Here is a 12,494-nt window from a genome sequence, read left to right as displayed (position 1 = left end):
AGTCCAGGATCACTCACAGCTGTCACTTATACACACAGTACAATACAGACACAGTCCAGGATCACTCACAGCCGTCACTTATACACACAGTACAATACAGATACAGTCCAGGATCACTCACAGCCGTCACTTATACACACAGTACAATACAGATACAGTCCAGGATCACTCACAGCTGTCACTTATACACACAGTACAATACAGACACAGTCCAGGATCACTCACAGCCGTCACTTATACACACAGTACAATACAGATACAGTCCAGAATCACTCACAGCCGTCACATATACACACAGTACAATACAAATACAGTCCAGGATCACTCACAGCCGTCACTTATACACACAGTACAATACAGATACAGTCCAGGATCACTCACAGCCGTCACTTATACACAGTACAATACAGATACAGTCCAGGATAACTCACAGCTGTCACTTATACACAGAAAGTAGAGTTGCTCACATATTTTTTTATTCATCCCAATGTTAAGGCAGCCAGGGCCGGCTCCAGGTTTTTGTGGTCCCCGGTTGAGTCTTAGTGGGCCCCATCCACACACAGACACGCACATACACATACAGGCATACGTACATATACATATTTGAAGACAAATTCACAAAAATACATTTAAACAGACAAATATATGCACAGTCATATACACTGACATACATGCAGACACAGACGCATTACAGGTGTTAATATGGAGAAGTCACAAGCAGCCTCACTCACCTCCCCCGCTTGTTTCCGTCCAGGTCCTCCAGGACATGTGGCTGTGTTGCATGATGGCCATCACTAACATGACTGCACACCATGCACACTGACACAGCACTGCTGTATATACATCACAGGAGGGGCTAGGGCCTACAATATATACATTACAGGAGGGGCAGGGGTCATAGACGTTACTGGGGGGCATAGATGTTGCTGGAGTGGCAAACAGCTCTGGTGGCGTACACATTACTGGGATGGGTGGCTTAGCGCTCTGGGGTGCTGCACTGACTGCTCTGATTCATATATACACACACAGCTCTGCTTCACACACACACACAGCTCTGCTACACACACAGCTCTGCTACACACACACAGCTCTGCTTCACACACACACACACACACACACACACAGCTGCTTCACACACACAGCTCTGCTTCACACACACACACACAGCTCTGCTTCACACACAGCTCTGCTTCTCACACACACACTCTGCTACACACACACACACTCTGCTACACACACACACACTCTGCTACACACACACACACACTCTGCTACACACACACACTCTGCTACACACACACAGCTCTGCTTCACACACACAGCTCTGCTACACACACACAGCTCTGCTTCACACACACACACACACACACACACACACAGCTCTGCTTCACACACACACACACACACACACACAGAGCTCTGCTTCACACACACACACACACACACACACACACACAGAGCTCTGCTTCACACACACACAGAGCTCTGCTTCACACACACACACACACACACACACAGCTCTGCTTCACACACACACAGCTCTGCTTCACACACAGCTCTGCTTCACACCACACATCTTTCTTCAGCTCTGCTTCACACACACACACAGACCTGCTTCACACTACACATCTTTCTTCAGCTCTGCTTCACACACACACAGCTCTGCTACACACACACACAGCTCTGCTTCACACACACACACAGCTCTGCTTCACACACACACACAGCTCTGCTTCACACACACACAGCTCTGCTTCACACACACACAGCTCTGCTTCACACACACACAGCTCTGCTTCACACACACACACACACAGCTCTGCTTCACACACACACACAGCTCTGCTTCACACACACACACAGCTCTGCTTCACACACACACAGCTCTGCTTCACACACACACAGCTCTGCTTCACACACACACAGCTCTGCTTCACACACACACACAGCTCTGCTTCACACACACACACAGCTCTGCTTCACACACACACACAGCTCTGCTTCACACACACACACAGCTCTGCTTCACACACACACAGCTCTGCTTCACACACACACACACACACACACACAGCTGCTTCACACACACAGCTCTGCTTCACACACACACACAGCTCTGCTTCACACACAGCTCTGCTTCTCACACACACACTCTGCTACACACACACACACTCTGCTACACACACACACTCTGCTACACACACACACAGCTCTGCTTCACACACACACACAGCTCTGCTTCACACACACACAGCTCTGCTACACACACACAGCTCTGCTTCACACACACACACACACACAGCTCTGCTTCACACACACACACACACAGCTCTGCTTCACACACACACACACACACACACAGAGCTCTGCTTCACACACACACACAGAGCTCTGCTTCACACACACACACACACACACACAGCTCTGCTTCACACACAGCTCTGCTTCACACCACACATCTTTCTTCAGCTCTGCTTCACACACACACACACAGACCTGCTTCACACTACACATCTTTCTTCAGCTCTGCTTCACACACACACAGCTCTGCTACACACACACACAGCTCTGCTTCACACACACACAGCTCTGCTTCACACACACACACACAGCTCTGCTTCACACACACACACACAGCTCTGCTTCACACACACACAGCTCTGCTTCACACACACACAGCTCTGCTTCACACACACAGCTCTGATTCACACACACACACAGCTCTGCTTCACACACACACACAGCTCTGCTTCACACACACAGCTCTGCTTCACACACACACAGCTCTGCTTCACACACACAGCTCTGCTTCACACACACATCTTTCTTCAGCTCTGCTTCACACACACACACAGCTCTGCTTCACACACACACACACACAGCTCTGCTTCACACACACACACACACACACACACACACAGCTCTGCTTCACACACACACACAGCTCTGCTTCACACACACACACAGCTCTGCTTCACACACACACACACAGCTCTGCTTCACACACACACAGCTCTGCTTCACACACAGCTCTACTTCACACCACACATCTTTCTTCAGCTCTGCTTCACACACACACACATCTGCTTCACACTACACATCTTTCTTCAGCTCTGCTTCACACACACACAGCTCTGCTACACACACACACACAGCTCTGCTTCACACACACACAGCTCTGCTTCACACACACACACAGCTCTGCTTCACACACACACACAGCTCTGCTTCACACACACACACAGCTCTGCTTCACACACACACACAGCTCTGCTTCACACACACACACAGCCCTGCTTCACACACACACACAGCCCTGCTTCACACACACACACAGCTCTGCTTCACACACACACAGCTCTGCTTCACACACAGCTCTGCTTCACACACCACACATCTTTCTTCAGCTCTGCCCTTACCTGCTCTGATGCCATCCTCCTGCTACTCCGGTATAGGCCGCCGTCCTCCTGCTGCTGTTCCGGTGCCGCGGCCATCCTCCTGCTCCGGTGAGTCTCCTCTCCTGGCCGCGGCGCCGGTCTTCTCATCCGCGGCCGCGGCGCCGGTCTTCTCATCCGCGGCGCCGGTCTTCTCATCCGCGGCGCCGGTCTTCTCATCCGCGGCGCCGGTCTTCTCATCCGCGGCCGCGGTGCCGGTCTTCTCATCCGCGGCGCCGGTCTTCTCATCCGCGGCCGCGGTGCCGGTCTTCTCATCCGCAGCCTGGGCGGCGTCCTGCTGTGACGGCCGCGGCATTGGACCCCGCAGCAGAGCAGGGAGCAGGCATACCTCTGACCCCGGAAGTACAAACTACTTCCGGGGTCAATCAGCGTCCTGCGCCCGCAGTTTGTTTTTGCGTCTTAGAGACGCAGATACAAATAAATGTAGGTGTGCACACCCCCCCCCCGAAAACACAGCTGATGTATTAGACTGTCTTTACGGAGGGGGAGAGGGTGTGAAGAAAAAAAAAAAAAAATTGCTGACGGGTGGCAAGTATGGCCCTGGTGGTGGGGGCCCCCTTGGAAGCTCTTATGGTGGGGGCCCCGGGGCTGAAGCCCCGCCTGCCCCGCCTATAATCCGGCCCTGCTTATCACTAAAGATGTCTGCACTGAGAGAAGGAGCCTTCATGTGGTCTCCTTGGCACATCTGATCTCATTGCTAGCCAACATGATACAAAACAATCACGTTTTGTCTCAAGTAGAACCTGGACCAATATTGTAGAATTAGATATCGGGCTTTTACACTCCGACTTGGACATCGAGGGAAGAGCACCCAACTGGATGGACAATTCATGCTGTCGGAGGAACAGGTTGGACAGGGTCAGGATTCTGGGTTTGGGCTCTCCAGACCCCTAAGATCTGGGAAATGAAGGTGTCTTGATTTTGTTAAGGAGCCTCGACTTTACAGAGCTCCTCACCCCGATCTTCACAGCTTTTCATTCTTCTTTCTTCAGGAGATGTTGGTGTGGCTGGAGGTCCTGGAGAAGCCGGCTCTCCCGGGGCGCACGGTAATGTCTACTACATGGATGAATATCTCTTATACTTTCAGAATTATTGTCATTACATGAAATATGATTTTTTTAATTTTTTTTTTAATAGGAGAAATAGGAGAAGATGGACCAGAGGGGCCCAAAGGTGAGATACTGAGCATCATATATGATAGATATAACCCCACGCTGTATCTGCAGGAATCATCTATGGTCACATATCATCCAACACATACTTACTGCTGATATCTCTTATCTGCTCATTACAGGAGAGAGAGGTGATCCCGCACAAGGTACAGTTATAGAATCTATCTATTATCTATCCCTCTATTTATCTATCTATCCCTCTATTTATCCCTCTATCTATCCATCTATCTATCTATCTATCTATCCCTCTATCTATCTATCCCTCTATCTATCCCTCTATCTATCTATCCCTCTATCTATCCTCTATCTATCTATCCTCTATCTATCTATCCCTCTATCTATCTATCTATCCCTCTATCCCTCTATCTATCTATCCCTCTATCTATCTATCTATCTATCTATCTATCTATCTATCTATCCCTCTATCTAGCTATCTATCTATCCCTCTATCTATCTATCCCTCTATCTATCTATCCCTCTATCTATCTATCCCTCTATCTATCTATCTATCTATCTATCCCTCTATCTATCTATCTATCTATCTATCTATCTATCTATCCCTCTATCTATCTATCTATCTATCCCTCTATCTATCTATCTATCTATCTATCCCTCTATCTATCTATCCTCTATCTATCCCTCTATCTATCTATCTATCTATCCCTCTATCTATCTATCTATCTATCTATCCCTCTATCTATCTATCCCTCTATCTATCTATCTATCTATCTATCTATCTATCTATCTATCCCTCTATCTATCTATCCCTCTATCTATCCCTCTATCTATCCCTCTATCTATCTATCTATCTATCTATCTATCTATCTATCTATCTATCTATCCCTCTATCTATCCATCTATCTATCTAACTATCTATCTATCTATCTATCTATCTATCCCTCTATCTATCCCTCTATCTATCCCTCTATCTATCTATCTATCTATCTATCTATCTATCTATCTATCTATCCCTCTATCTATCTATCCCTCTATCTATCCATCCCTCTATCTATCTATCTATCCCTCTATCTATCTATCTATCCCTCTATCTATCCATCTATCTATCTAACTATCTATCTATCTATGTATCTATCTATCTATCTATCCCTCTATCTATCTATCCCTCTATCTATCTCTCTATCTATCCCTCTATCTATCTATCTATCTATCTATCTATCCATCTATCTATCTAACTATCTATCTATCCCTCTATCTATCAATCCCTCTATCTATCTATCTCTCTATCTATCTATCTATCCCTCTATCTATCCCTCTATCTATCTATCTATCTATCTATCTATCTATCTATCTATCTATCTATCTATCCCTCTATCTATCCCTCTATCTATCTATCTATCTATCTATCTATCCCTCTATCTATCTATCTATCTATCTATCTATCTATCTATCTATCTATCCCTCTATCTATCTATCTATCTATCTATCTATCTATCCTTCCATCTATCCCTCTATCTATACCGTGTGCAGAATTATTAGGCAAGTTGTATTTTAATAATAATAATAATAATAATAATAATAATAATAATTCCACAGCGCTTTACATACATCAGGAACACTGTCCCCATTGGGGCTCACAATCTAGAGTCCCTATCTGTATGTCTTTGGAGTGTGGGAGGAAACCGGAGAACCCGGAGGAAACCCACGAAAACACGGGGAGAACATACAAACTCCTTGCTGATGGTGTCCTTGGTGGGATTCGAATCCAGACCCCAGCGCTGCAAGACTGCAGTGCTAACCACTGAGCCACCACAAGACTGCAGTGCTAACCACTGAGCCACCACAAGACTGCAGTGCTAACCACTGAGCCACCACAAGACTGCAGTGCTGACCACTGAGCCACCACAAGGCTGCAGTGCTAACCACTGAGCCACCACAAGACTGCAGTGCTAACCACTGAGCTACCACAAGACTGCAGTGCTGACCACTGAGCCACCACAAGACTGCAGTGCTAACCACTGAGCCACTTTTTTTTATTATTTATCAACAACTATGTTCTCAATCAGCCCAAAAGACTCATAAATATCAAAGCTTAATATTTTGGCAGTTGGAGGTTTTTTTAGATTTGGCTATCCTAGGAGGATCTGTTTGTGCAGGTAACTATTACTGTGCAGAATTATTAGGCAACTTAATAAAAACCAAATCTATTCCCATCTCACTTGTCTATTGTCACCAGGTAAACCAATATAACTGCACAAAATTTAGAAATAAACATTTCTGACATGCAAAAACAAAACCCCAAAAAATGAGTGCCCAATATAGCCCCCTTTCTTTGTGATGACACTCAGCAGCCTCCATCCATAGATTCTGTCATTGCTTGATCTGTTTACGATCCACATTGCGTGCAGCGGCCACCACAGCCTCCAGCCACCACAGCCTCCAGCCACCACAGCCTCCAGCCACCACAGCCTCCAGCCACCACAGCCTCCAGCCACCACAGCCTCCAGCCACCACAGCCTCCAGCCACCACAGCCTCCAGCCACTGCTCCCAGAGGTGGACTGTGTTCCCTTTCTGTAGAGCTCATATTTTATGAGGGACCACAGGTTCTCTATGGGGTTCAGATCAGGTAAACAAGGGGGCCATGTCATTATTTTTTCATCTTTTAGACCTTTACTGGCCAGCCACGCTGTGGAGTAGTTGGATGCATGTGATGGAGCATTGTCCTGCATGAAAATCATGTTTTTCTTGAATGATACCGACTTCGTCCTGTACCACTGCTTGAAGAAGTTGTCTTCCAGAAACTGGCAGTAGGTCTGGGAGTTGAGCTTCCTCCATCCTCAACCCGAAAAGGTCCCACAAGTTGATCTTTGATGATACCAGCCCATACCAGTGCCCACCTCCACCTTGCTGGCGTCTGAGTCGGAGTGGAGCTCTCTGCCCTTTACTGATCCAGCCTCTGGCCCATCCATCTGCCCATCAAGAGTCACTCATTTCATCAGTCCATAAAACCTGGGAAAAATCAGTCTTCAGATATTTCTTGGCCCAGTCTTGAGGTTTTATCTCTTGTTTCTTGGTCAGAGGTGGTGGTTTTCGGCCTTCCTTACCTTGGCCTGTCCCTGAGTATGGCACATCTTGTGCTTTTTGATACTCCATTAACGTTGCAGCTCTGAAATATGGCCAAACTGGTGGCAAATGGCATCTTGGCAGCTTCACGCTTGATTTCCCCCAAATCATGGGCAGTTATTTTGCGTCTTTTTTGCCCAGCACGCTTCTTGCGACCCTGTTGGCTATTTGCCATGAAACGCTTGATTGTTCGGTGATCCTGCTTCAAAAGACTGGCAATTTCAAGACTGCTGCGTCCCTCTGCAAGACATCGCACAATATGGACTTTTCAGAGCCCGTCACATCTCTCTTCTGACCCATTTTGCCAAAGGAAAGGAAGTTGCCTAATAATTAAGCCCCCCTTATATAGGGTGTTGATGTCATTACACCGCACCCCTCCTCATTACAGAGGTGCACAGCACCTGATTTACTTCATTGGTGGTTGGCTCTCGGCCTATACAGCTTGGAGTAGGACGACATGTATAACAAGTATCATGTGATCACAATACGCATCTGCCTAATAATTCTGCACTGTGTATATATCTATCTATCTATTGTTTCTATTTTGTCTCAGGTCCAAGGAACTGCAGAGACTTACAAGATCTGGGCTTGACTCTTACTGGATGGTATCACATCTATCCAGACGGACGCCCAATGAGAGTCATGTGTGATATGGAAACCGATGGTGGGGGATGGATTGTAAGTCTTAGCTGGTAAAAAGGGAAAGTATCACAAAAAATAAGGCTTTTTATGTTAAATTCTTTTTCTTTTTTGACAATGTCGTTTTGCAATTTTCAATACCACTATATAAAAAAGCGTACAAAAGACTTTTCGGTAATCTCAGTATCATCACACATAGGATTGCATGCAAAGATGACACCCCTATAATGAGTAGATAGCACAGGATCCATCAATCACAATAGATGATGTCACAGCTCACCTCCTCCTCATCCTGTACAATCACTGATAACACCTCTATATACAGGAAATAACACAGGATCCAGCAATCACAATAGATTATGTCACAGCTCACCTCCTCCCCGTCCTATACAATGACTGATAATATCTTTATATACAGGAAATAACACAGGACCAGCAATCACAATAATTATGTCACAGCTCACCTCCTCCCTGTCCTTTGCAATCACTGATAACACCTCTATATACAGGAAATAACACAGGATCCAGCAATCACAATAGATTATGTCACAGCTCACCTCCTCCCCGTCCTGTACAATGACTGATAATATCTTTATATACAGGAAATAACACAGGATCCACCAATCACAATAGATGATGTCACAGCTCACCTCCTCCCCGTCCTGTACAATCACTGATAACACCTTTATATACAAGAAATAACACAGGATCCAGCAATCACAATAGATTATGTCACAGCTCACCTCCTCCCCGTCCTGTACAATGACTGATAATACCTTTATATACAGGAAATAACACAGGATCCAGCAATTACAATAATTATGTCACAGCTCACCTCCTCCCCTCCTGTACAATGACTGATAACATCTCTATATACAGAAAGTAACACAGGATCCACCATTCACAATAGATGATGTCACAGCTCACCATCTCCTCCCTGTATAATGACTGATAACACCTCAATATAGAGGAGATAACACAGGAGCCACCAATAACAATGGATGATGTCACAGCTCACCTCCTCCTGTACAATGACTGATAACACCTCTATAGATAACACAGGATCCATCAGTCATAATAAATGTCACAGCTCACCTCCTCTCCCTACTTACACAATGACATTTGCTATAATTAGTGCATGATTATTAAATATTTAACCGCACTGTATCTTTGCAGGTCTTCCAGAGGCGCTCGGACGGTTCTGTATATTTTAATAAAAACTGGGACTCCTACAAAAAAGGATTTGGGAATCAGTGGAGTGAATTTTGGCTGGGAAATGATAACATCCATTTATTGACATCTGCAGGCACAGGTCCGTTCTTATCATATCATATTATTTTTATATAATACACCTATAAACATTCAGAGAACGTATTTTGGGAAACGCTAATGTAACACTGCCACGTGTTGTGTATATAATACCACCATACAGTGCCGGATAGCAGAATAATGCACCGCACAATGCCATGTTTAGTGAGAGGAACTTATAACCATTTTTGACAGTGAGATTAAATATAATACTGCTCTATGTGGTGCCTAAATAAAACAACCATATATTAAGCATAAAACATTCCCATAAAATGCCAAAATAATATTGTTATGTAGTGTTGTGTTACCCTGTCACTAACCATATACATAGCCCTAACCCTACTAATAATGTAAACCCTATTCCAAATCTAGCCTTAAACATAGCCTAACCTTGCCCCTAGCCCTAACTCTACTCCTAACCTAAGCCCTATTCAAAACCTAGCCCTAGGCCTGCCCCTAGCCCTAACCCTTCTCCTAACCTAAGCCCTATTCAAAACCTAGCCCTAGGCCTGCCCCTAGCCCTAACCCTTCTCCTAAACTAAGCCCTATTCAAAACCTAGCCCTAGGCCTGCCCCTAGCCCTAACCCTTCTCCTAACCTAAGCCCTATTCAAAACCTAGCCCTAGGCCTGCCCCTAGCCCTAACCCTTCTCCTAACCTAAGCCCTATTCAAAACCTAGCCCTAGGCCTGCCCCTAGCCCTAACCCTTCTCCTAACCTAAACCCTATTCAAAACCTAGCCCTAGGCCTGCCCCTAGCCATAACCCTTCTCCTAACCTAAACTCTATTCAAAACCTAGCCCTAGGCCTGCCCCTAGCCTTTCACCTAACCTAAGTCCTATTGCAAATCTAGCCCTAAACCTAGCCCTATCCCTGTCCCTAGCCCTAACTAAGCCCTATTCTATATCTAGCCCTAAACCTGCCCCTAGCCCTAACTCTACTCCTAACCTAAGCCCTATTCCAAAAGTAGCCTTAAACCTAGCCGTATCCCTGCCCCTAGCCCTAACCCTTCTCCTAACCTAAACCCTATTCAAAACCTAGCCCTAGGCCTGCCCCTAGCCCTTCACCTAACCTAAGCTCTATTCAAAATCTAGCCCTAGCCCTTCCCCTAGCCTTAACTCTATACCTAACCCTATCCCTGCCCTTTGCACTAACCCTACTCCTAACTTAAACCCTATTCCAAATCTAGCCTAAACCTAGCCCCATCCCTAATCCTAGCACTAACTCTACTCCTAACCTAAGCCCTATTCCACATCTAGCCCTAAACCTCTCCCTATCCCTGGCTCTAGCCTTAACCCTACTCATAACCTAAGCCCTATTCCAAATCTGGCCCTAAACCTAGCTCTAGCCTTGTCTCTAGCCCTAACCCTACTCATAACCTAAGCCCTATTCCAAATCTAGCCATAAACCTAGCTCTAGCCTTGTCTCTAGCCCTAACTCTACTCCTAACCTAAGCCCTATTCCAAATCTAGCCATAAACCTAGCTCTAGCCTTGTCTCTAGCCCTAACTGTACTCCTAACCTAAGCCCTATTCCAAATCTGGCCCTAAACCTAACCCTATCCCTGCTCCTAGCCATAACTCTACTCCTAACCTAAGCCCTATTCCAAAAGTAGCTTTAAACCTAGCCCTATCCCTTATCCTAGCCCTAACCATTCTCCTAACCTAAGCCCTATTCCAAACCTAGCCCTAAACCTAGTCCTATCCCTTATCCTAGCCCTAACCCTTCTCCTAACCTAAGCCCTATTCCAAACCTAGCCCTAAACCTAGTCCTATCCCTTATCCTAGCCCTACTCCTAACCTCAGCCCTATTCTAAGGGGTGCTTCACACACAGCGAGCTCGCTGCCGAGATCGCTGCTGAGTCCCGCTTTTTGTGACGCAGCAGTGACCTCATTAGCGATCTCGCTGTGTGTGACAATGAGCAGCGATCTGGCCCCTGCTGCGAGATCGCTGCTCGTTACACACAGCCCTGGTTCGTTTTCTTCAAAGCCGCTCTCCTGCTGTGACACACAGATCGCTGTGTGTGACAGCGAGAGAGCGACAAATGAAGCGAGCAGGGAGCAGGAGCCGGCGTCTGACAGCTGAGGTAAGCTGTATCCAAGATAAACATCGGGTAACCAAGGTGGTTACCCGATATTTACCTTAGTTACCAGCCTCCGCAGCTCTCACGCTGCCTGTGCTGCCGGCTCCGGCTCTCTGCACATGTAGCTGCTGTACACATCGGGTTAATTAACCCGATGTGTACAGCAGCTAGGAGAGCAAGGAGCCAGTGCTAAGCAGTGTGCGCGGCTCCCTGCTCTCTGCACATGTAGCTGCATTACACATCGGGTTAATTAACCCGATGTGTACTGTAGCTATGGTAGGAGAGCAAGGAGCCAGCGCTCAGTGTGCGCGGCTCCCTGCTCCCTGCACACACAGCTGTGCGCTGGTAACTAATGTAAACATCGGGTAACCATACCCGATGTTTACCTTAGTTACCAGTCTCCGCAGCTTCCAGACGGCAGCTCCGTGCAAGCGCAGCGTCGCTTGCACGTCGCTGCTGGCTGGGGGCTGTTCACTGGTCGCTGGTGAGATCTGCCTGTTTGACAGCTCACCAGCGACCATGTAGCGATGCAGCAGCGATCCTGACCAGGTCAGATCGCTGGTCGGATCGCTGCTGCATCGCTAAGTGTGAAGGTACCCTAAGTCTAGCCCTAAGCCTATCCCTAGCTCTGAGCTTAGTTATATTTAGAAAAAGCACAAATATAAAAGCAGCTCCCGGTAATGAATGAAGACAGTATAAAGTCATGTGCAGTGCTAATGAGTCCATACAGTGTCTTGGCAGGGGCTTATGCAGTGCAGCG

At 46.6% G+C, this 12,494-nt stretch overlaps 1 protein-coding gene across 4 annotated transcripts in view; it reads left to right on the top strand.

Annotated features, from left to right (window-relative positions):
- LOC142251627 (ficolin-1-like) overlaps positions 1-12,494 on the top strand; it is a 293,970-nt gene that overhangs the window by 276,993 nt on the left and 4,483 nt on the right. For all 4 annotated transcript variants that reach the window (XM_075324597.1, XM_075324598.1, XM_075324599.1 and 1 more), the window contains 5 exons: positions 4,448-4,501; positions 4,593-4,628; positions 4,750-4,773; positions 8,263-8,387; positions 9,525-9,660. In XM_075324597.1, coding sequence (XP_075180712.1) covers positions 4,448-4,501; positions 4,593-4,628; positions 4,750-4,773; positions 8,263-8,387; positions 9,525-9,660 — 375 coding nt within the window. The remainder of the gene's footprint in view (positions 1-4,447; positions 4,502-4,592; positions 4,629-4,749; positions 4,774-8,262; positions 8,388-9,524; positions 9,661-12,494) is intronic.

This window comes from Anomaloglossus baeobatrachus, chromosome 9 (assembly GCF_048569485.1).
Source record: "Anomaloglossus baeobatrachus isolate aAnoBae1 chromosome 9, aAnoBae1.hap1, whole genome shotgun sequence".
NCBI classification, from domain to species: Eukaryota; Metazoa; Chordata; class Amphibia; order Anura; family Aromobatidae; genus Anomaloglossus; species Anomaloglossus baeobatrachus.
The sequence above is the reverse complement of the archived record's forward strand: the minus strand, read 5'-3'. Positions and strand labels throughout refer to the sequence as shown.